The sequence below is a fragment of the Symphalangus syndactylus genome, chromosome 23 (assembly GCF_028878055.3).
Source record: "Symphalangus syndactylus isolate Jambi chromosome 23, NHGRI_mSymSyn1-v2.1_pri, whole genome shotgun sequence".
In the NCBI taxonomy this organism is placed as follows: Eukaryota; Metazoa; Chordata; class Mammalia; order Primates; family Hylobatidae; genus Symphalangus; species Symphalangus syndactylus.
In genome coordinates, this window is record NC_072445.2 from 12,936,806 (window position 1) to 12,962,774 (window position 25,969).

Below are 25,969 nucleotides of genomic sequence, written 5' to 3' on the forward strand. Positions count from 1 at the left end.
AGGTTTTATCATGTTGGTCAGGCTGGTTTTGAACTCCTGACCTCAAGTGATCCACCCATCTTGGCCTCCCAAAGTTCTGGAGTGACAGGCGTGAGCCACTGTGCCCGGCTGATTTTTCATTTTTAAATAGTTACCAAAAAATAAAAATAAAAAAAAGAGTAATATTGTGTGACATGTAAAAATTATATAGAATTCAAATTTCAGTGTTCATAAATAAGGTTTTATTGAAACACCCATTGGTTTAATATTGGCCATAGCTGCTTTTGCACTACAATGGCAGAGGTGTGTAGAGACTGAATGAGCCACAAAGCCTAAAATATTTACTATCTTGCCCTTTACAGAAAAACTTTACCAACACTTGCCAACAATCACAAGACAGAAAATATAACATAAAAGTATTTCATTTAACAGCAACAACAATATTAAACATGTAGGAATTAACATGATAAAACTTTACTTAAACAGCAACATGCCATTCTTTCTAAATTAATATATAGGTTTAATGAAATTTGAAACAAGATTTCAAAGGGACTTTTAAAAACAGGGTTATATAACAAAGTAATTCTAAAGTGTATGTAGAGCCAGGCGAGGTGGTTTATGCCTGTAATACCCGCGACTTGGGGGAGTTGAGGTAGGAGGATCCATAGAGCCAAGGAAGTCGAGGCTGCAGTGAGCTGTGATTGGACCACTGCACTCCAGCCTGGGTATCCATGTAGATCAAAGAATTAGATGGGGAGGAACAATTTGCAAAACAAAGAAAGTGGGTGTGGATTTATTTCAGAACAACAAAGACTTGTGGATTTGACTCCATAAATAATGTAAAACCTTTTTATATTTTTGAAAGCCGCAAACAATATTAAAAAGTAAGTAAAAACTAAGAAAAATATTTCCTGTATTAACGTGTTAATTACCATGGATAGGAGTTGGTAGGGAAAGGTCAGAAATGATTTTGCACTAGAAACCAACTAATATAGTTAAGTTTCAGGCCTTAGAAAATGGAAATAACTAAAAGTAGACTAATATGTGAGAAACCTCTGGAAATCCATAACGTTTAAAAAAGATATGTATATTTTAAAATTACTTTTGAGTGTCTTTACAATTGCTACTTTAATACGTATTTGGATCTTAAATATTATTTTTTTATCTTTCTCACCACCCATAGGTGCCATCCTTTGACTTTCTGGCTGAAAAACTCCAGTTTTACCAGAGACAGTTCAATGAAATCATTAGAGGAACATCTCTTGATCTGGTGTTTTTTAAAGATGCAACGACTCATCTTATTAAGGTCCTAACTATTTCCTATTTACTGATATAAATAGATCATTTAAAAGCTTACTATATTTCATGGATAAATTTTTTGAGAGAATAACTATATACTATCAGGTACCGTATAGAAGACTGTACATAGGTTAGGTCAATTCACTGTCCCAGAAAACAAAGGCTTAATAGGAAACCCTTTATTTGAATCCATCTACATGGCAGCAATGTCCTTCAAGGGCAAGTAGATGGTTTTCTGTTCAGAGCTTTTGGCACACTGAGTCAACAAGAAAGTACGGAGAACCTTTAGAAAGTATGGAGAACCCTGTGAAAAAATATACTTCCCTCAAATTATATTTTGATATTATGGGAATTCTGTTGCCCATGGAGGAAAAGATGTTGCTTTTAAAAGTGTCAATGTTATGATTGAGTTACAGGTGATGGGACAGGGGTAAGGTTGATATACAGGACTGGTGAGAGAATAGAAGCCAGTTAGAGGTAACACCAAAAAGGGTTGTTTTCACACTAATCTATTCAACAAGTAATTATTGACCATTCACCGTGGCTAGATCTTGAGGTTCTGAGATCCTATTCTGAGTGCAAAGCCGTAAGTGATTAATATATTTTAAAATATACTGATAGAATTTACACATACCAGGGTGTCATTATTGATCCGCCATCTGTAAAACTTATATTTTTGAAAAATTTATTTTTAGTGGTGATAGTGAATTTAGTGATCCATCTAGACTTTCTCCCTAATTGGTGACAATAATATAAAAGACAGCTTTTTAGCAATGTCTTCAATTGGCCTGCATAAGATTTGACCCACAATTTGAGTCTTATCTTCACTGAGGAAATCAACCATAGAAAAGCAACACAAGATGAAAGGCTGTCTCTCCAAGTTGACTTCTAGAAACATCCTCCTACCCCACTGTAAATAGAATTATGATACTTAAAAAAATTGTTGGCAGAGATATGATAGAGTTAGTGTTCATTGTTGAGTTAGGTGTCTACATGATTCAGTGTGTCAGGCTGATGAATAATAAAAAAAAAACAATTCTAAACATTTCTTATATCTTCTGCAGTTGGGAAGAGCAGCTCCACTATCCATTGGGTCTAAAAATAATAAAATTCTACATGCATGCACACACATGAACACACACACAGAATAGTTTTAAAATGGAAGGGAGTAAATCCAGTTTGTTCTGTTCTTCATGACGTAAACATAGATGGTCAAGGAAAGATTTGAGCTGAACAAATCAATATTAAACTTTAATTTAAAAAATTCTGGCATAGACCATTAACGAGGAAAAAGTCTCATATCGTCTAGAAAAATATGATCAAAACTTGGACTCATTTAGTGCAAGAAAATGTAAACATTGCATTCTTTTTTCAAATAAGCACTTTTTAAATCTCAAAACAGATTTCACGAATAATTCGAACATCGTGTGGAAATGCATTGCTGGTGGGTGTTGGTGGTTCTGGAAAACAAAGTCTTTCAAGACTGGCCTCTTTTATTGCTGGCTATCAAATATTCCAGATAACGTTAACCAGGTAGGATGAAATAAAACACAATATGTTTTTCTATAGTTAATTTCTCTAAGGTTAAATGTTTACTTTAGAAAAAAAGGAAGCACGACAGTTTTCTGTATTTCTTTTTAAAGTAAACTTTAAGTATTTTATATATATAAGGATATTTACACAAGTGTCACAAAGTAAATACATCTATGTAGCCGGTCTACAGATGAAGAAATAAAACACTACTTGTACCCCAGAAGGGCTCCCATGTTATGTTGCAGTCATTACCCTCCCAAGGGTAACCATATTCAAAGGGTAAGCCCATTGATTAGTTTTTCCCAGTTTTGAATTTTGTATCAATTGAACTATACAGGATTTGCTCTTTGCATCCCATTTCTATTGTTGCATTGTTTGTGAGATTCGTCCATGATGCTACATGTAGCAAGAGTTTTTCATTCTTTTTTTTTTTTTTTTTTTTTTTTGAGATGGAGTCTCGCTCTGTCGCCCAGGCTGGAGTGCAGTGGCGCAATCTCAGCTCACTGCAAGCTCCGCCTCCCGGGTTCACGCCATTCTCCTGCCTCAGCCTCTCCAAATAGCTGGGACCACAGGCGCCCGCCACCACGCCCGGCTAATTTTTTGTATTTTTTAGTAGAGACGGGGTTTCACCGTGGTCTCGATCTCCTGACCTCATGATCCGCCCGCCTCGGCCTCCCAAAGTGCTGGGATTACAAGCGTGAGCCACCGCACCCGGCCTGAGTTTTTCATTCTTTTTGCTGCATAATCTTCCACTTAATCAGGTACTACCACAATCTATTTATCCATTGTACTCTTGATACACATTTGGTTTGGGGCAAATAGAGCTACTGTAAATATTTTTGTACATGTCTGAGTATACATCTAGAGTTAAAATTGCTGGATGTAGGGTATCTGTGTATTTAGCTTTGGTTGATCTGCTTAGTAGTTTTCCATGTGGTTGTACCAATTTACACTTCCACCAACATGTCATGAGAGTTGCTCTGCATCCTTGCCCCCACTTGGCATTGTCTGTCTTTTTCATTTTAGCAATTTTTTTTTTTAATGTAGTCTTGCTCTGTCGCCCAGGCTGGAGTGCAATGGCACGATCTCGGCTCACTGCAACCTCCACCTCCCAGGTTCAAGCGATTCTCTTGCCTCAGCTCCCGAGTAGCTGGGATCACAGGAGTGTGCCACCACGCCCAGCCAATTTTTGTATTTTTAGTAGAGACGGGGTTTCACCATGTTGGCCAGGCTTCTCTTTAACTCCTGACCTCAAGTGATCAACCTGCCTCGGCCTCCCAAAATTATAGGCGTGAGCCACTGCGCCTGGCCGATTTTAGCAGTTCTGTGTGTGGAGTGGTAGCTCACTGTGGTTTCAGTTTGCGTTTCCCAGATGGCTAATGATGTCGAGCACCTTTTCATCTCTCATTGGCCATTTGGATAGGCTCTTTTGTGAATTATAAAAGCCCTTTCTCCATTTTTTTTTTCAATTTGTTTGCGATTCTTTCTTATTGATTGTTAGGAATTCTATATGTGTTTTGGATATAAAGGGTGTGTATTGCAAATACCTTCTCTCAGTTATTGATTTGCCTTTTCATTCTCTTAGCAGATCTTAATTTTAATGAAGCATCCATTTTTTTCTATTTAGTCCTCTTCTGTATTATATTTTAAAATCTTTATTTACCCTAAGGGCACATAAATATTTTCCTATGATTTTCTTCACATTTACACATAAAATTTACTACTTTCTCATTTAGTACTATAACCGACCTAGAATTCATTTTCTTATAATGTCTGACATAGGATTTGTGATTACTATTTTCAATATTGATATCCATTGATCCAGCTCCATTTATTAAAAAGGTCATCTTTTCCCTGCCACATCGAAGTGCCATTTTTTGTCTTAAGTCATCTGATCATATATGTGACTATATAGTCTCCTCCACTGGTTTCCTTATCTGTCTTTGTATCATTACCCACTATATTAATTGCTGTAGCTTCTTTAATATATATATTTAAATTTAACATATGTATATTTGGTAGTGTCAGATCTCTAACTTTGTTCTTCTTCAAAATGTCTTGCCCATTTGGCCTTTTATTTCCATATAAAATTTAGATCACTTTGCCAATTTATAAACAAACACACAAATCATTCTGCTGCCAAACAAAAAAAAAATAAAAATTGAACAACATACAACTTATAGGAGCATTTTAAAAACATAAAACATCAAATAAGTAGATATTAATTTAATTTTACTTCAACAAATTAAATTAGTTGTCAGCATTTAAAAATCGGGAGGTTTCATATTTTAGAAAAGTGTATTTCTGACTTTTTTTGAAATAACTGGAAGATCTGGCAACCTAGGGCCTACACTCGCAGGTAGCACAGCTCAGTAGCAGCTGCCTCCTTGGATGGGACATGCAATCTTCCAATCCACAGGCCCCAACAGCACTGCTTCACTTACTGGCATTATCTGTCTGATTCCTGTAAGCATCTAAATTTGTGATCCTGAGATAGGTGGCGTTGCACTGATTGTAGTTAGGAATGACGGAGGCTTAAATTAAGGCAAATTTATTCACTGTATTTTCTTAATTTCTGTATTCTTTATACCCTGGCATCTGAGACTTTGCTGACTGGGGAGAGACTGACCCTTCTAGGGTAGCCAATTCTTAGAGATTCAAACAGCTCCTCCAGGAGAGTACCTTTCATATGCAAACCAACCAATCCAGAGTCCTTATTCCCACCCACCACCTCTATCTGGTGGGTGTGTGGTGGCATCTCATGGTGGATTAGGATATTCCTCTGCCCTAATCACCCCAGGGCCACATACCAGTCAACAAGGGACTGCTCCTATGCCCCAGAGGCTGCTGAAATTATTCAAACTAGCAAATCCTAATTCTGCTTTCCTGCCTTGCCTTTCTCATGGAAACCGCAATAAAAACTCTTGCCCATGTTTTCCCGTCACTCCTTGTGCCTCCTGATTGACTCTGGTGTTTCCCCATGTCACCCTACCTAGCGTGTCAAGCCCCCTTCTGTTTCTAGGGATCCTTGAGTATAAATATCTTGCTTCATGACAGTCGTTCCTGTGTCTTTGTGTCTTACCACACTTGATTACAACAAATTCTGGATACATTTTATAACAGCAGATAAAGTGGGAGTAGAGAGGAAGACTCAGCAGGGACAGTTTAAAGTGTGCAGGATTGATAGGACTTAGTAACTGACCCAATATGCAGGAAGAGGAGGAAAGAACAGGAAGGCTAGGATGACACTCTAATTTCTCTAGTGGTACAATTGTGTGCCCCATAAGGACATTTTGGTCAACAACAGACAACATATATGATGGTGGTCACATGAGATTATAATGGAGCTGCCCTATACAGGAGTAGCATTTTAAAAATCTTTCATACTGTATTTTTACTGTACCTTTTCTATGTTTAGGTAGATACCCAAATATGGACCATTGCATTAGAATTGCCTATGGTATTCATTCAGTGCAGTAACATGTTGTTCAGGTTTGTAGCTTAGGAGCAATAGGCCATTCCATATAGCCTAGGTGTGTGTAGGCATACTCTACGCTGTTCTGTATCAGTCAGTTTTTGCATTGCTATGAATACCTGAGGCTGTGTAATTTATTTAAAAACAGGTTTGTTTTGGCTCAAGGTTCTGCAGGCTGTATAGGAAGTGTGGTGCTGGCACCTGCTTCTGGTGAGGGTCTCAGGAAGCTTTCAATCATGGCAGGAGGCAAAGGGGCAGCAGGTGGTCATATCGTGAGAGCTGGAGTGAGAGAGCGAGGGGGCAGGTCCCAGACTCCTTTAACAACCAGATCTTATATGAACTCAGAGTTAGAACTTACTCATTACCAAGGGGATGGTGCTAAGCCATTCATGAGGGATCGACCTCCATGACCCAAACACCTCCCACCAAGCCCCACCTCCAACATTGGGGGTTACATTTCAACACGAGATTTGGATGGTACAAACATCCAAACTATATTATGCTCCCACAATTACAATGTTTTCTCTTTCCTTCTTTTCTTTTTTTTTTTTTTGAGAAGGAGTCTCACTCTGTCACACAGGCTGGAGTACAGTGGTGCAATCTCTGCTCACTGCAACCTCTACCTCCTGGGTTCAAGCAATTATCTGCCTCAGCCTCCCAAGTAGCTGGGATTACAGGCGAGCACCACCATGCCTGGCTAATTTTTGTATTTTTAGTAGAGACAGGGTTTCACCATGCTGGCCAGGCTGGTCTTGAACTCCTGACCTTGTGATCCACCCCCCTCAGCCTCCCAAAGTGCTGGGATTACAAGCATGAGCCACTGTGCCCCGGCCACAGTGACAATATTTTCTAAGGCTGCATTTATCAGAATGTATCCCCATTGTTAAGCAATGCATGACTGTACTTACCACACTGCATTAAAAAAAAGTGCTTGTTCACATACATTTCTATCTCCTTCACTAAGCTGTAAGCTCCCTGAGAATGGGCCACTGTGATCTTTGTCTTTTTTTTTTTTTATTAAATGCTTACTTTTAACCAATTCTGTAAAAGGATGTGTTGAATAAATAAAAAAATGACCAGCTTTGAAGGGTAAAGTGAGAATTTAGTTCAGTACATTTGAGTCTGAGGTGTCTACAGAACACGGTTTCCATAGATAATAAGACTCATGGATGTGGAGTTCAGGAGAGGGGTTCTGGTTCTGGAGATAGCAATATAGAAGTCTCAGTAGAGAGGACCCTTTTGTGGTCATGGGGAGCGTGAATAGGGTGCTTCATGGAAAGAAAAGATGGCTGTGGAAAGAATTCCGGGGTCTCCCAACATAGAGAAAGGCGGCTTGCAATGGAGAGTGAGAAGAAGAGGCAAGACAGAGAGGAGGAAATCCAGAGTGGTTTCCAGAAACTAAGCAGGTAGATAATTAATCTGAAAATGCTGGCCGGGTGCCCTGGCTCACACTTGTAATCCCAGCACTTTGGGAGGCCGAGGCGGGCGGATCACCTGAGGTGAGGAGTTCGGGACTAGCTGGCCAACATGGTGAAACCCTATCTCTACTAAAAATACAAAAAAATTAGCTGGGCATGGTGACAGGCACCTGTAATCCCAGCTACTCAAGAGGCTGAGGCAGGAGAATCGCTTGTACTCTGGAGATGGAGGTTGCAGTGAGCCAAGATCATGCCATTGCACTCCAGCCTGGGCAAGAAGAGTGAAACTCCATCTCAAAAAAAAAAAAAAAAAAAAAAAATCTGAAAATGTTAAGACGTGAAAAGTGGCAACTGATATGCATGATGACACTTTCAGCGAAGTGGATGGGTGCACAAGCCACATCGCATTAGGAAGAGAAGAAGCATAGAGAATACTTTTGGAAAACTTGAAAGAAAGAAACAAGAGAGGTCAGGATCTGGACAAGGGGTGTGTTGTGACTGTCTCTATGTATTGCAAAAGCAATACATAACAGTCAGTCTAATTCTTTAAAAAATCAGCCAAATTGACATCTTTGGCTGATTAGCTCGGAGACTAGCCAGTCAGTTAGAGGATTACTCTGACAGCATCAGGCCACTGGATCTTTCTGGTTCCAGTGCTCATAGTCTTTCTGTGAGACCCCATGGCCTACTGCCTATTACTTGCATTGTAACACCTCCTTCCAGTGAGGATTACCTTTTAGTCCTTGTCATTAGCTTACCCGTGAGGATTTACATACAACATTTCAGATAATGTCTGCTTTATTTTTACACATCTCATCACCTCTGGTAGCACATACATTTAACCGGAAACAGAGTAAACCAAAAAACAAAGACCAAGATCTTTTCATTCCATAATCTGTAGCCATCTAACATTTCTATTATTTATACCATATTGCATAATGCATCTTTTTCTGTGAGTTTTCTTTGTATCTAGCCACTTAATGAGCTGTGCAAATTGCCACTATATACAATTTATCACTAATTTTATTCATAACATATTTTGACTTTTTCACTAAACCAAACTCATCCAAATTTCAGATGAGTTTTAGATATTGTACATATATTTACTTGGACAAAATCTGTTGCTGAGGACTGTCAGATTGCAGGGAGTAAAAGTTCATTTCTCTATTCCCACTTATGCGTCATGGATCACTTTTGGTAAGTTCCCTGTTTCTCAGTTCTCAACTTAAACGAAATATTTGTTTTGAATGGTAACATATCACTCTTTAGCTCTAATCTCTGTATTTTCTAGCAGGCACCATTACTTAGTATCTATTGGAGCAAGTACAGATTATGCTCTAATGATCATGGGCTATTATTGTGTTTTGGGATAAATTATGACTATGGTTTTTGTTGTTGTTGTTGTTGTTGTTTGTTTGTTTATTTGTTTTGAGAAGGAGTCTCACTCTGTCACCCAGGCTGGAGTGCAGTGGCATGATCTCGGCTCACTGCGACCTCTGCCTCCCGGGTTCAAGTGATTCTCCTGCCTCAGCCCCCCAAGTAGCTGGGATTACAGGCACGCACCACACACTTGGCTAATTTTTTTGTATTTTTTTAGTAGAGATGGGTTTTCGCCATGTTGATCAGGATGGTCTTAATCTCCTGACCTCGTGATCCACCCGCCTCGGCCTCCCAAAGTGCTGGGATTACAGGTGTGAGCCACCGTGCCCAGCCGACTATATATTTTTTAATCTAAAATTTTCTATCATTTTTCTTCTTAGGTCTTACAATGTGACTAATCTAACAGATGATTTAAAGGCTTTGTACAAAGTTGCTGGTGCTGATGGAAAAGGCATCACTTTCATCTTTACTGACAATGAAATAAAAGATGAGGCATTTCTAGAATACCTTAACAACTTGCTATCTTCAGGGGAGGTAAGTCTCAAAAGTAGAGAAAAAGCCCGTATTGTAAAAATATAAATTATATTGGAATAGAAAAAGCAGCAACCTTTCAAAAGTGAGGCTATTTAGTACATTTTTTATTTTAGACATGGTTACTGTATGAGATTTAGCAGATTTTCTGAAGTTCCTGTGAAATGAATGCTCCCCATCTCCAGATGCTTTGTTTAATTTTGAACGTGGTTCCTTACTTGTCTCTTCAGTCTTCACTTTGGTCTTATAATTTATTTTAGGAGAAGCAAAGTATCTGTCCATCTATCTACATACTAGTGAGGAGTATAGAATGGTTGAAAGAGTTCTGTTAGTTGTAAATGGATGTCTATACCACCACTTCTGAAACTGCTTGTATCAGCACTTCCGTGAGCACTCACATCTTTAGTACTTCGTCAGAAAGATTCACCAGACTCAGCATATACAGGTCAAGTATCTCAAATCCAAAACTCTGGAATCCAAAATGCTCCAAAATCTGAAACTTTTTGAGCATGGACATGATGCTCAAAGGACATGCTCATTATTGGATCATTTTAGATTTCAGATTTTTTGATTTGGAGGTGCTCAACCAGTAAGTAAAATGCAAACATTCCAAAATCTGAAAAAAATCTGAAGTCTGAAACAGTGTGGTCCCAAGCATTTTGAATAAGGGATGTTCAACTTATAGTTATACTCATGGCTGAGATTTATTGCGGCAACACAGTAAGGATACAGAGGCAGATCAGTAGAGAAAAAGACTTATCTTGTGGAGTCATTGATATTCCAGGAACATGGAATCGATGTTCCAGCTTCCTACGCTTTTGCCAAGGAGCCATACAGAACGTCCTCTCCATCCAGTATGTAGGGCAGTAACATATGCACTGTGTTTCTGTTCAGGGAAGCCCACTTGAGATTCAGAGTCCAGTGGCTTTTTTTTAGGTTTGGTCATGGTAGTCACTTCCTGCCTAGCTACAACTACCAAAGTTCCAGATTCCTAGAAGGAAAGCAGATAGATGTTTACCATGTATCACAGGGTTTGTGTAAACAGTCTAGTTGGCACTGCAAAACAACCTTATCAATTACTAATGGAGGAGACATTCCAAAAGCCAAGTTCCCTGATAACAGACAAGGGTCAGCTCTGCAAGCATACCCTTTTCAAGATTAGGCCTGCTGTGTTAACTCTTCCCTGCACTATGGTATACAGATGCTTAATGGTGCAAAAATTAGTTAAGTATTTTGGAGCCAGAGTTGATTAGACTGACTCTGAGTCAAAGTACAGAGGGCACCCCTGGACATTTTAAAGAGATGATTAAGTGGTGGTGGAGATAGCTTTTTGGTGATAGCACAGGAAAACACAATTAGTTCTTGATTGAGCTGCTCAATAAAAAGTTGCAGTCTTGATAAACTCTGGCAAATCAGGGATTTGACTGTGGAGATGCTGAAAGAAAATATGAAACAAGATGACATGCAAGTTAAAAAAGGGACTGGACTTTGGCAGTGAATTGACTGTGGAGAACTCTTAAAATACAGAACACTTCCTTGTCCATTCCTTAAAGATCTCCAATTTGTTTGCACGAGATGAGATGGATGAAATCACCCAAGGTCTGATTTCAGTGATGAAGAGGGAGCTACCTCGCCATCCTCCTACCTTTGATAATTTGTATGAATACTTCATTTCAAGATCAAAGAAGAACTTACATGTTGTTCTCTGCTTTTCTCCAGTAAGTTTTTATTTTTATTTATATCTACGTAGAAAGAGTTCCTTATTTAAAGGTACTTAGTTTACCTTCTGTGATTAGATAATGATCTTGGAAATTAATATTTTTACATTGAATTAAAATTAACACTTTTGTACCACACAATCTCCATTGACCAAATTCTCATTTCCAGTATAATTTTAAATATTCATATTATTAAAAAATACTGCATAACCGGCAATTTTCATTAATTACCTAGAGACATGGATTGTTTGAATTGTAAGGGACTTGGTGATGTAACCTCGTCCAGCTCCACCTCCCATGTAGACATATGAGCTTTACTATAATGTCTCTGATGTAGGTTTGAAAATCTCTATCTCATTGTGCTTCCCAATATAGTAGCCATTAGGCATATATGGCTACTTAAGTTTTGATTAATTAGCCCCATTTCTACTTACTATTTGATTTATTTTTGATACAGGGTCTTGCTCCGTTGCCTAGGCTGAAGTGCAGTGGTATGATCATGGCTCACTGCAGCATCATCAACCTCCCAGGCTCAAACCGTCCTCTCACCTTACACTCCCAAGTAGCTGGGACTACAAGCATGTGCCACCATGCCCAGTTAATTTTTGTATTTTTTGTAGAGACAAGGTTTTGCCATGTTGTCCAGGCTGGTCTGGAACTCCTGAACTCAAGCGATTCACCCACCTGGGCCTCCCAAAGTGCTGGGATTACAGGCATGACCCACCGCGCCTGGCTTAGCTCCATTCCTAGTGCTTTGTAGTCATGTGTGGCTAATAGCTACCACACTGGAAAGCATATATATAAAGCATTTTTATTATCACTTAAAGTTCTATTGACAGCTCTGCTCTAGGGAGTCTCACTAATTTATAAGGCAGCCTGCTTCATTCTTGTATAGTCTAATTGCCAAAAAGTTCTTATTTATAATCAATAGAATTTTGTCTCTGTACTTTTCTAATTCTGCCCTCTACAAGGAACTCAATCCCTCCTCCATGTAAAGTTTTTCAGATATTTGGAGAAGGTTTTTGCAAGGCTAAGTTGTTTTCTTTTTAGACCAAACATCTGTTCCTGCAGCTGTTCTCACTTGTCCCAGTGTCCATGCCTTTTGCTGTCCTAGCCCTCTCTCTAAAAGAGTTCTAGTTTATCAGTTTCCTCTTAAAAGAAAGTTCCTAGAATTGAACGCAATAATGTAGATGTAGTCCCAGGACAGGGAAGAGTGTGGAGTATATTTCCTCCCTTCATCAGAACATTAAATTTATATATGATTGCAGCCTAAGAAGATTCATTTTCAAATTTGTGATGTCACACTCTTGGGTCAGATTGCATAAATCTCTCTCTGGCTGACTTATAACCCCTCTGTGTTTCTAATGTTTGTTGACTTTGCTATCAATAGGTTGGTGAGAAGTTCCGTGCCCGTTCTTTGAAATTTCCTGGCTTGATATCAGGTTGCACTATGGACTGGTTCAGCCGCTGGCCGAGGGAGGCTCTGATTGCTGTGGCCTCCTACTTCCTTTCAGACTATAATATTGTCTGCTCTAGTGAAATTAAAAGACAAGTTGTAGAAACAATGGGCCTGTTTCATGACATGGTTTCAGAGAGCTGTGAAAGTTATTTCCAAAGGTAAGTGATATTACATAAGTACCATCACTATGGAACCGCAGCATGTATTCCCAAGAGAAATGCATTGTAACATCCTGCAGAAGACTCCTCCTATTCATTGAGCACAAGGTCCTAGCTGCATTTTTAGATCTTTCTTGCTTTGATTTTCTTGTGATTATGTATGAAGAGATGGCAAGTAAACAAGATTTAAAAACGAACTAGTGTCCACACTTAAATACCTTTTTATCTTCCAAGCCTCAAAGTGACAGATGCTTAATGAATTGCTTTATTTCATATGCGTAATTTTGCTTTGAAAATGACTTAACTAATTCATCACCAACTGTTTAAAATTAGTTTCTTATTCAAATACATTATTTATTTTGATTAAAGAAGTACAGTTTCTAATGTTTCTTTATTGCCTTATGTTAAGGGAGTATTTAGAATTTCTATTTGCATTACTTAGTCTTACCAATGTTTCTATGCCAGATAACTATGAAACAAAATATTAATTGACTGTGGGAAAACCACTGACTAAAAGCAGCAATGGCATGTTCGTTATGTGAAAGCTGGTGTCAACCATGCAAAAACAAAGCTCTTTTCCCCCAAAGCACGACAGTCACTGTATAAGATTGACAAATGGGCCAACGGGGATCCCCAGAAAAGCTATGCCTGTTTTTCTGCATAGAAAGTTCAGGTAGGCCGGGCGCGGTGGCTCACGCTTGTAATCCCAGCACTTTGGGAGGCCGAGGCAGGCAGATCACGAGGTCAGGAGATCGAGACCACGGTGAAACCCTGTCTCTACTAAAAAGTAAAAAAATTAGCTGGGCGTGGTGGCGGGCGCCTGTAGTCCCAGCTACTCGGAGAGGCTGAGGCAGGAGAATGCAATGAACCCAGGAGGTGGAGCTTGCAGTGAGCCGAGATTGCGCCACTGCACTCCAGCCTGGGCGACAGAGCGAGACTCCGTCTCAAAAAAAAAAAAAAAAAAAAAAATAAGAAAGTTCGGGTAACACTCATTGATTTTCAGTGAGGTTTCTGCTTCACAAAAGTTTATTTATTCCATACCTTTTCCTTTACTTAAAACCATTCCCAGACTACTCTTTTAAATAATTCCAGATAAGATCTCCCAAATTCTCTTGGTGAATCAGTGTATATTAATTCTTACTGTTAAGAAGATTTTCTTTCTATTTGAACTCCTGCTAATGTCATCTGTGGAGATAAATTTTTACCTTTGTGCAGCTACAAAAATCTGTTTCTTTACTTTGAAAATTTGGGTATATTTTTCAAATTTTGTGTATGTTCTTAGGTTGTTGAAGTTTATTCTGAATGTAATACTTTTATAACACTTTAATGATAGTCACATATATGCCCAAGATCTTAAAAAAAAAACTCAAAAACATTAAAAATCTTCAAAACTACAAAAGTTTAAATTAATATAAAAGGTTAAATAATTTTATAGTACATGAAGAACTCTTTTTTCACCTGAGCTTCTTCTGTATAAAATTATGCCTTTTGTAATAAAGCCACAATAAAGTGGACATTTGAATCAAGTGTGGTTGCCTTGATTTCAAGGCCAATCCAGTGAACTGGGGAGACATTGGTTTTTGCTTCTGTAAACCCACCCAGCTGATATCCAGTAGTGAAGAGGTTGTAACAAATATCACTTAAATGAAAATGGATCACAGCACAAATTCATTTCAACCACTTATCCCTAATATTTGTCCAGAACCTTAAAGTTTTACACTGTTGACACCAGCGTTCACATAGGGTGTTCATATATGCGATTTTATTTGATCTTCACAAAATTCTGGGAGGGGTCAAGCAGACATTCTTTTCTCAGTTTTCCAGATGAGGAAACAGAGTTGGAGTTAAGGTTGAAGTCAAAGACCCCTTAGGATCGAAACATAAGACAGATTTAGTCCTTTTTCCACTTCACCTCTGAGAAACCATGCTCAAGTCCTGTCTTCCTGCTAGTGAATCACTCTATATGATCACACTGATTTCACCTTGGGAGAGGTGTCATTTTATGGGAGTATGCACAATGATTGAAATGGTCCTTTTAATGTTCTGTTTTCAGATACCGCCGAAGAGCACATGTGACTCCCAAATCTTACCTCTCATTTATAAATGGTTATAAAAACATTTATGCTGAAAAGGTGAAATTCATTAATGAACAGGCTGAACGTATGAATATTGGTAAGAGGAATGGAATAGAATGGGGTGGAATGGAAATAGGGTTTATTTGATAGGGATCTCAATATTTTGTTTGGTGGACATTTTGTCTGAAAATGAAATACTTTGTTAGTAGTACATAATTTTAAAGGATGCCCTTGAGGGTATTTTGACCTGTCAAGAAACTCTGAACAGAAGAAAATCTAAACAGAAGTGGCCTATTTTCTCTGTAGAACCATTTCTCCTGGCTCTTTCAACTCTGGGTCCCCTGTGCTGAGTCACTGAGCCATTGCTGGCAGATGAGGGCAAGCCAGCTTTTGGGTATGGACAACAATTTCAGTTTTTGGTTTCATTTTGATTTGCCTTGATTTGTATAAACTTTGCCATGTTAATTTTCCCTACATTTCTAATAAAGAAGAAGGCAGAAGCAAAAACAAATAAAAACAAAAAGAGATTGTGTACCTAAGCAAGAGTTTTCCAAGTGTCTGGTATATGTAGTATAACTAGCAAAAGTAAACATTGGAACAGATTATATGTCCAGAAAGCATGTGGCCCAAACAATCTAAAACACCTTAGTTCTTATTTTTCAAGTTCTAAATAAAACTTGAGGGGCTGGGTATGGTGGCTCACGCCTGTAATTCCACACTTTGAGAGGCCAAGGCGAGCAGATCACTTGAGCCTAGGAGTTCAAGAGCAGCCTGGGCAACATGGTGAAACCCTGTCTCTACAAAAATATAAAAATTAGTGAGGCATCCTGGTGGCGCATGCCTGTAGACCAAGCTACTTGGGAGGCTGAGGTGGGAGGATCACTTGAGCCCAGGAGGTCAAGGCTGCAGTGAGCCGAGATTGCACCACTACACTTTGCTGTAGGTGACAGAGTGGGACCCTGTCTCAAGAAAAAAAACAAAACAAAAACCACTCGGTCACATAGCATAACTGAGCGCCAAGGTCTGTGAAGTCATAGTTATGAGAGAAGACTGTGAAATAAGCCTTCTTCTGTGGTTTTCTCATGATTCAGCTTCTTGCAGCTTTCCTGTATGATGCTTTAGATCAGTAGAGTGCTGAAGCCAACTTATAGTGGCTTTTGAGAACACAATGTTGAATTTTTAGGAATTTTGTGATCTGCTTGTTAAACAGAACTTTTATTAAAAATTAACTCATGTATACTTACAATTAAACAAATTGGATTTAAAATAAAGGCAATAAGTGCTCAAACTCATCTCTTCTTAGTTTTACTCTTTTTTTTTTCTTTGAGACAGAGTTTTGCTCTGTTGCCTAGGCTGGAGTGCAATGGCGTGATCTCTGTTCACTGCAACCTCTGCCTCCCAGGTTCACGGAATTCTCCTGCCTCAGCCCAAGTAGCTGGGATTACAGGCATGCGCCACCATGCCCAGCTTATTTTGTATTTTTAGTTGAGACAGGGTTTTGCCATGTTGGCCAGGCTGGTTTCGAACTGACCTCAGGTTATCCATCCCCCCGGCTTCCCAAAGTGCTGGGATTACAGGGGTGAGCCACCGCACCCGGCCTACTCTATTTTCTTATATCAATGTTCTTGAGGTTATTTACTTCTGTCTGTATGGTAGGAATATTACATAACAGTGTGGTACTGAGAATCTTTTGGTAGCTTGAAATCAACCATGGTGGGAGTGTTTACACTACAGAAATTGGACAATATACAGATGAGGGCTTCCCCTTCTCCCAGTGACCCAGATTTAAATATTTACCAACATCCCACTACCTAGAACCCATTGGAATGTGAGCAATTCAGTTAACCAGTTCTTTTTCTCTACAGTGCTAAAAGTTGCAAAGTCCGTTACATAAGTTTTCACCATTATTTTCATTTTTATAGCAAAGAGAACCACAAAAATATTAATATATTTTCTATCTCATTTGCCACCTCAGCTACAATATGATTAAAAGGCAAAAAATGATAGCTACAAACTGTTTACAAAGCTGAAGAGAGCATACATATGTCAAATAAGTTTCTTGGCCAAACTAATCTTATTCAATAGGACATTGTGACTTTCCCTTAAATGTAGCTACATGATATTCTTCAGTCAGAGCTATTTTCTTTGCCTTCCTGTTGAAACTCAGAAATATGGTCAATATTGTTGCTCTTAAGATATGTATATTTTTAAAGCTTTTGTCTGCAAATACAATTTTTTGTTTGTTATATTACATGTACAGTGCCTTATAAATAGTAACTATTGAATAAATATTTGATGAAGGCATATACCTATACTCAGCAAAGGTATATATGTGTGTATTTGTAAAGGTCTTGATAAACTAATGGAGGCAAGTGAATCTGTTGCTAAACTCTCTCAGGATCTTGCGGTCAAGGAGAAGGAGTTGGCAGTGGCTTCCATAAAAGCAGATGAAGTGAGTTTGCATTTATTTTATCACTGATGAGAAATATTTTTCCATATTAAAATGCATTTCTTTAAAATGGTACTAAAGAACAAACAGGGTATAAACCTATGGACAATTCCTGGTAAGATAGTGTTCACAAAGACCATTAGACATTTTTGTTTAACTTATACCAGCATATACCTGAACTATTAATTTTGCTACTTGGCCTAAGACTATTATTTCTTCTCTCACTCTGTCTGTCTCTCTTGTTCTTTTTCGTCTGTTTATGAAATTTCTGCTTGACTATGAGTTATATTTGGTCTTCTCTTTAAGGTCCCTGTATGTTCCAGGTTTCTGGGATGGCCCAAATCGAGGAAGAGTTGGTGTTTTTTTTTTTTAAAAAAAAAAAGAAAGAGGAAAAATCCATACTCCTCTCAAGGAGATAGGTATATATGTGTGCTGCTTTTTCTCTTTTTTTTTTTTTTGAAATGGAGTCTTGCTCTGTTGCCCAGGCTGGAGTGCAGTGGTGTGATCTCGGCTTACTGCAACCTCCACCTCCTGGGTTCAAGCGATTCTCCTGCCTAATTTTTGTATTTTTAGTAGAGATGGGGTTTCACCATGTTGGCCAGGATGGTCTCAATCTCTTGACTTTGTGATCCGCCTGCCTTGGCCTCCCAAAGTGCTGGGATTACAGGCGTGAGCCACGGTGCCCGGCCTATGTACTGCTTTTTTATCTATTATACAGCCTTCTAGTCTCAGACTTTCAGCTTCCAGTCACCAAGAGTCAGTTAAGAATAGATACTTCAGTCTTGGTCCTTAGCCAGTTGCTGTAATGAGTGAACTAACATAGGGAGGCACTTAAGCATAGTCCTGGCATATATGGTAAGCACACAATAAAGATTAGCTACTTTTATTGTTATTATACAAGGCTTAAAATGGTTTTTTGCCCTTAATTTATGATACTTACTTGAACTGTTTTAATTTTCTAGAAATTTGTAGAGTGAAAATACTATTTCTTTTGAAAGCTTTAAATATTTATTTTTATATAAATTCTAAGCCTAAGGAAAGCTTTGAAAATGGAAGACTGTGAGGAACTGCTCAAAGGAATTTACTTTAATACACCTTAAAATATAGACAACTTAGGAAAAAAGTTTGTTCTTATTCGTGTTTTATATTATGTTGAATAAATATTTGCTCACTATTCAAATCTATGAATTTTGCTTGAAAGGTTTCTATTTGCTTTCATGTGTTTCTTCAACTTAACAGGTATTAGCAGAAGTCACAGTAAGCGCTCAGGCTTCAGCCAAAATTAAAAATGAAGTACAGGAGGTAAAAGACAAAGCCCAAAAAATTGTGGATGAAATTGATAGTGAAAAAGTAAAAGCTGAAAGCAAGCTCGAGGCAGCTAAACCTGCATTGGAAGAAGCAGAAGCAGCCCTGAATGTGAGCAGTGCATTGCTACCCCTTCCAACACAAGTCCTAGAAGGCATCATGTTTCATTACATGAAATTAACTCATCAGAAAACTGAATTGAATTCTTAATGTGATTGATAATCTCTGAGTCTGGAAACAAGTGTGTCAGTTAATTCAGTTTTCTAAGTTCTAATTTTTTTTAAAGTCCTCACCTCTTATATTATTTTCATCCCACAAATTGGTCTTCCATGAGAACTGAGAAATAATGCTAGTGGTTAGTGGCCTAAACTATGAGAAATTCAGATTACACAGAGAGCCTGCTCAGTTTCTCCAGCATCCCTTCCAGATTATGTCATGCTCCCTTTTAAAATCTTCCTGTGGTTCCCACTGCTCTTAGGATAAAGTCCTGAGCTAGACATCCACAGCTGTGAGGCAAAAGGGGCACAGCTTTGGAGGCAGGCAGACCTGCATTCAAAGTCTATGTATAATACACACACACACATGCACACAGGCATATACATACACATATATGTGCATGTATATATATGTGTGTGGATATATACACACATATATACACACATGTATATACTTACACACTGCTAATACACACACATATACGTATGTATGTACATATAGATGATCTGGAGTAAATTTACTTAACTTTCTTGGGTTTCTATGGGGATTATAATTTCTCATTGATCCTTAAAGAATCAATGTGAGCATTAAAAGTAATTAATACAAAATGCTAGGCACATAGAAAGTGCTCAATAAATATTAGTGCTTCTGTTCCTGCTGATGACCTGGCTCCTGTCTATCTCTTGAACTTTATCTCTTGTCATTTTGTCCCTACACACAATGCAATCCAGTCATACAGAAAAATGTATAGGATTCTGGAAGAATGGTCAGGGTCTGTTACCTTTAAACGTGCCTCCACCTCTGCCGGGAATGCTTTTCCTAACTTTCATTGCCTAATTAGAGTCATTCTTCAAATCTGAGCCCAGACCTCACTCCTCCCAGGAAGTTTTCAGTTCTTCTTTGAGGCCTTCCTTTGTTTTCCTGTCACTCACATGCTTCTATCATAGCAGAAATCCTTATGTAGGGTAATTGTATTTTCTGTGCTATTTTCAGGAGGTTATGAGGACAAGACTATTTTGGTTTGCTTTGTTTTATATGGGAGAATGCCTGCAGTTGTTAAATGAATGAATAAATCTATGATAATCATTTAATAAAATTTTCACAATGACCAGGACACATTCTGCACCCCCCACTTCCTTTATGGGTCTTACTATAACGTACAAAAGGGAGAGACCACCAAGCCAAAGGCGCCTTAGAACATGTTATTGATCATATGGTCTCCCAGGCCTTGCCTTGATGGTCAGGCAATGTCTTAATCCAAACCCAGCCAACGGATAGAAATTTTCAAAAATGCTTTTATGAGCCATATATTACAGTAACTTCTCTTGTCTCCTTCTAATTCCCCCTCCTGCCATAGACAGGGAAGCCCTCACAATGAAGGCTGAAGGTGAGGTTTCTGATATTTAGGGCTTTGTATCCTCTCTTAATATCCACAAATAATATAGACCCTGTGCTTTGAAGATGCAAGTTATCTAAATGTTACATATCAATGGGACTTATTAACAGAGGCCTATGATGGCAATGTCTGATAGTGATATTTTAAAGCAATTCATTGGGAGCAACAGGGAAAAAAAGAATACATACAGATAAACAAACAGAAATACCAAAATAACAATGAAAGAGCCACTAAGCAAAAATCTTGGAACTGGAGAGAAAATATGTTTTAAAGTTTTCTATCTTAATTATTTAAAAGTATTAGATTTCCATGTAACTATTAATACCACTCAACAAACAAAATATTGATCCCTAATCCCAAATATAGACTATCAAGCCAAATGATATTGCCACAGTCAGGAAACTTGCAAAACCACCACATCTTATTATGAGAATCATGGACTGTGTTCTGTTACTATTTCAAAAGAAAATTGACCCTGTTACTATGGATCCAGAAAAACCTTGCTGCAAGCCATCATGGGGAGAGTCATTAAAGGTAAGTAAAATCTATCTTTGTCAATCCTATGAGCTGCATCAGGTGTCCTCAGCCCAGGACACTGAATATAGACCAGACAAACTGGCAGACAATAATTGATCATTGCGTATTGAAAAGTTTATCTTAAACTGCATCACCTCAAATGTAAGGAGGGATAGATTTTAAAGCCGAATACCTTCTTTTTATGACATCTGTCCAGAACTGGTGGCTAGTATTGGCACAGCCTTGGTGTCAACCCAGCCCAGTCTTCAAAAAGGGGCTTGTGTGGTTGGTGGCATTCAGATGCACTTACCAGAAAGAAAACTTACATAGCTTTTTTCTTTACTCTTTCCACATGGAATCCAGAAGACAATTTGTGATTTACAGATTTAGGTTGGCTACTCCCAATAGTCTCAGTTTGTATATTTAGATCAAATCAACTGTTACTTCTTTGAGAAAATTCAATTTAGAAGTACATATTAACTCAGGAAGAAAGTATTTATTTTCTTCCAGAACTTACAGGTTATAATACTATTTTTCAGTTGATGAGTGCAACAGGATTCCTGTGGAGCCTTCAGCAGTTCCCTAAGGACACTATAAATGAAGAGACTGTTGAATTACTACAGCCATATTTTAATATGGATGATTATACTTTTGAAAGTGCCAAAAAAGTCTGTGGGAATGTGGCTGGTCTCCTGTCTTGGACACTTGCTATGGCAATATTTTATGGCATCAATAGAGAAGTGTTGCCTTTGAAGGTAAAAGTTTCCTTCCTTCTCTCAGTAAATCAATGTTTCACAAAATCAATCATCAATATTACTGCTATTAAAAGACAATGCGTAGTTTAGACTAATAAAGGTAGATGTCCCTGTTACCAAATTTGTCTTTTTTCTCTATGTCCTCTCAAAATTTCTCCTTCTTTTTATATCTGTTACATGTTTCTTGACAATGCAGGCAAATGACTGAAACCAATGTGTTAACTTACACAGGAAATGAATTTCTTGGGAATAATAATCAAGCTATCATAAGAAGAAAAACTTGCCATTTCTTTGAAGTTTGGAGATTAGGTTTGGAGGTTGAATTTGATTACTGTATTTCAAACAAAACTTATAAAAATTAGGTTTGACACCTAGAAATGTTTTAAATTTCAAAGACAGAAGGAGAACCTTAAATGCAATCTAAGAAGCAATCAAACAAAACCTAAAAGGTTGTTTACAAAAGACAAATCAACATGTTGCAGATTTCCCACAACCCTAAATACTAGAAGATAATGAAAAAACATATGCAGAGTTTTGAGGAGGAAAATGCTGGGGTCCAGGCACTCAATAGTGGGCAAAGCTGGTCTTCATGGATGAGGGAACAGAATGACATTCTTAGGAGTGCAAGGATTCATGAAATGTATCACTCAGATAGATACACACTGCCTCTAGGGCCCCATCCCAATCCCCCACCCCCACAAAGCTAAAAGTATTATAAGTGGTTGCTCTGTGGAATGGATAATGATGAGTCAGTGGGCAGGGGGTTACTGTTTTTCATAAGCCTTAGAGAAATGGCTGCCTCCTTTAAAACCTGTGCATGAGGAACTTTGAGAAAAATAGAAAGTCAATTTAAAATAAAAAGTTCTAACAAAGAGAAATGATAGGAAAAATATAAAAAAAACACCCCAACAAAAAGATACCAAGGGAGAAATCTTACAATAAATGTAGAATTCAAGAAAAAAAAGAAAACACACACACATCAGGAAAGAACTATTCTTTGTTGATAAAAATTATGATCCATAGTGAAGACAATTAAAATAATGTGTTATGCAATAAATAAAATAGCATCTGATTATATAAACCAAATCCATTAGTATTTTCAGTGGAAATTAACAAATATAATACTGTAATTTGAGATTGTGGCACATGCTATCAAATTAACAAAAATAACATTGTAATTTGAGATTGTGTCTACCCCTGGTAGGCATAGGGCCACCTTCTTGGGTGTGCACACAGGGCCTTGTGTTAATGCTCTGCTGTTGCCTTCTTCAGATTCTTAATTTTTTTTAACAAGGGGCCCCACATTTTTCATTGTGCACTGGGCCCTGTAAATTTCAGAGGCAGTCCTGACTAGGCATAAATTAGTAATTATACAGAAATTTTACGTGGTACTATTTTTCAGGTTGAATAACTACATTGAACTTTCTTCAACATAAACAAAGAATATGAAATTATTTCTAGAGTACAAGAAACATTTATAAGAATTAATTATATTCAATAGTAAAAGAGGACCTTGATTAAATTCCTGAAAGCAAAAAATCCTGGGGTCTCATTCTCCGATTATAAGCAATAATATTGCAAAGTTTACATTAAAAAGAAGTCAGTCATTCCTAATTAGGAAATGATGAAAATAAGCGAGTTATCAAAGATTCTGTGATATGGTCAAAATGGTACATTCTTAGCCCTTACATACATCAAAGAAACTAAACATTCCACTGAAGAGTTAAAGTATATACTCACTCATAAGCATACACACACACGAAATTTAAGGAAAGCAGAATAGAGCCAAAAAAAAAAAAAACATTAAAAATTAGAGAAGAGAAAAGCAGCAGAATTAATGAGCAAATCTAAGAACCTATGCTTTGCAAAAACAAAACTGTAAGAAATATTCCTGGAAAATCTAATCAAGAAGAAAATGAAAACAAATGAAAATAGAAAGATAAATCCTTATAATTCTAGATGTGAAGATTTAAATAGTTATAAAGCAATTGTTTTTTAAGAGACAGGGTTTCATTCTGGCTCCCAGGCTGGAGTGCAATGGTGTAATCATAGCTTACTGTAGCCTTGAATTACTGGGCTTAAGCAGTCCTCCTACCTCAGCCTCCCAAACTGCTCCCAGGATTATAGGTGTGAGCCACTGTGCCAGGCTGCAAATATTACACAGTTATATGTCAATATATTAGAAAATCTAAATGAAATAAAACTTTCCCATAAAAGTTTTATGGGAAAAGGAGCTAAATTCAAATAAACATTGAGAATGAAAATAAGAAAGGGATCAGAGAACTTTTACCCCAGAAGGCTTTGGGCCTAGATTATTTTACTGATTATGTTAAATTTACAAGAACAGATCATTACCACATTGTAGGACTTAGAAAAACATGAAAAACTACCGTGACAGTAATTTCACTTGCAGAATCTTTGAAATTGGATTGTTACCAAAGTAACAATCCTAAATGTGTACATATCCAATAGTATTTATCACAACATTATTTGTAATAACTGAAAATGGGTAGGTGGAGAAATGTATATGAATAGGAAAAAGGTTAATTATGATACATCCAACACGTAGAATATCATGCAGTCACATAACTAATGTTCATGATGGACTTGGGACCTTCATAAAATGAAATGAAATGAAAAAAATCAAAATGCCGATTACCAACTTCCTAACACAATACTCACAGGTTATGTCTGAGAAATATTGGGGTAACTTTTGTTCTCCTTTCTATACATTGCTGCATTTTCCATGTTTTCTTACTGAACATTAATAATTAAAAAAATTTTTTTTGAGACAGGGTCTCACTCTGTCGCCCAGGCTGGAGTGCAGTGTTGTGATCACAGCTCACTGCAGCCTCGACCTCTGGGGCCCAAGGGATCCTCCTGCTTCAGCCTCCAGAGTAGCTTGGACTACAGGTGCATGCCACCATGCCTAGCTAGTTTTTCTATTTTCCATAGAAACAAGATCTCACTATTTTGCCTAGGCTGGTCTTGAACTGGGCTCAGGTGATCCTCAGGCTCCCAAAGTTCTGGGATTATAGGCATGAGCCACCACACCTGGCCAGTAATTAAAAATTTAAAAGTAATGAAATACCCTCCAAGACTCTTTGCTTTCCCAGCTGAAGACACTGAAACAGATGAGCTTGAAAGTCCCGTCTAGTGCAGAAATCATGTGATTTGTGTTATCTACCAATTACAATCATGACTGTTTCGTGCAGCTAATACACTAACCACGTCTTCTTCTTTTCAGGCCAACCTGGCCAAGCAGGAAGGCCGGTTAGCAGTTGCTAATGCTGAGTTAGGGAAGGCACAAGCCCTGCTGGATGAGAAGCAAGCTGAGCTGGATAAAGTACAGGCAAAATTTGATGCAGCAATGAATGAGAAAATGGTGAGATTAAATATAAAAAATCCCCAAAACGGTGTACTGACACTTTACACAAGAGCATGCTCTATTTGGAAATCAGGCGAATGGTTGTGATGAAAAAATATTGGCCAGCATGCCTGTTTTGGATCTTTGGTGCTCAAAATTATTTTTTGTGTTTTCACTGATCAAGCTGTACCGTCACTGATTTGAGGGTTAGAAAATTGGGTTTGAGATGCAGTTCAGACATTTGTTAATTGTGTAGTTTGGGGCTTTCACGCGCGTCCGTGTGAAGAGACCACCCAACAGGCTTTGTGTGAGCAACAAGGCTGTTTATTTCACCTGGGTGCAGGCGGGCTGAGTCTGAAAAGAGAGTCAGTGAAGGGAGATGGTTTTATAGGATTTGGGTAAGTAAAGGAAAATTACAGTCAAAGGGGGTTGTTCTCTGGCGGGCAGGGGTGGGGGTCACAAGGTGCTCAGTGGGGGAGCTTTTGAGCCAGGATGAGGCAGGAAAAGGAATTTCACAAGGTAATGTCATCAGTTAAGGCAGGAATAGGCCATTTTCACTTCTTTTGTGGTGGAATGTCATCAGTTAAGGCAGGAACCTGCCATCTGGATGTGTACGTGCAGGTCACAGGGGATATGATGGCTTAGCTTTGGCTCAGAGGCCTCACAGGGGCAATCTACCTATCTCTGTTTGTAAAATGGGGATCCTAATATAACCTCTTGGGATAGGTTGTAAGCAGTGGTGGTCTGGTAAACGTTTAACAATCTATTGTGCCGTATGGGGAGAGGAAAGCCCGGATTTGTAATATTTGCTGATTTCTGTGGTGTGAATACTCCCATCACTGGCAATTTTAAACTACCAATGTAACATCACTGAGCACAGATTTGGGAAAAGGTGCATGGCAGTACACCATCGCATACTATTTCCACCATCCAGATATAA

At 38.2% G+C, this 25,969-nt stretch overlaps 1 protein-coding gene across 12 annotated transcripts in view; it reads left to right on the forward strand.

Annotated features, from left to right (window-relative positions):
• The window catches only part of DNAH8 (dynein axonemal heavy chain 8), a 343,702-nt gene that overhangs the window by 185,760 nt on the left and 131,973 nt on the right, over positions 1-25,969 (forward strand). For all 12 annotated transcript variants that reach the window (XM_055263328.2, XM_063632277.1, XM_063632276.1 and 9 more), the window contains 11 exons: positions 1,163-1,285; positions 2,681-2,811; positions 9,465-9,618; positions 11,169-11,333; positions 12,724-12,950; positions 15,004-15,122; positions 17,374-17,477; positions 18,714-18,890; positions 20,758-20,925; positions 21,447-21,662; positions 24,910-25,047. In XM_055263328.2, the coding sequence (XP_055119303.2) occupies positions 1,163-1,285; positions 2,681-2,811; positions 9,465-9,618; positions 11,169-11,333; positions 12,724-12,950; positions 15,004-15,122; positions 17,374-17,477; positions 18,714-18,890; positions 20,758-20,925; positions 21,447-21,662; positions 24,910-25,047 (1,722 nt within the window). The remainder of the gene's footprint in view (positions 1-1,162; positions 1,286-2,680; positions 2,812-9,464; positions 9,619-11,168; positions 11,334-12,723; positions 12,951-15,003; positions 15,123-17,373; positions 17,478-18,713; positions 18,891-20,757; positions 20,926-21,446; positions 21,663-24,909; positions 25,048-25,969) is intronic.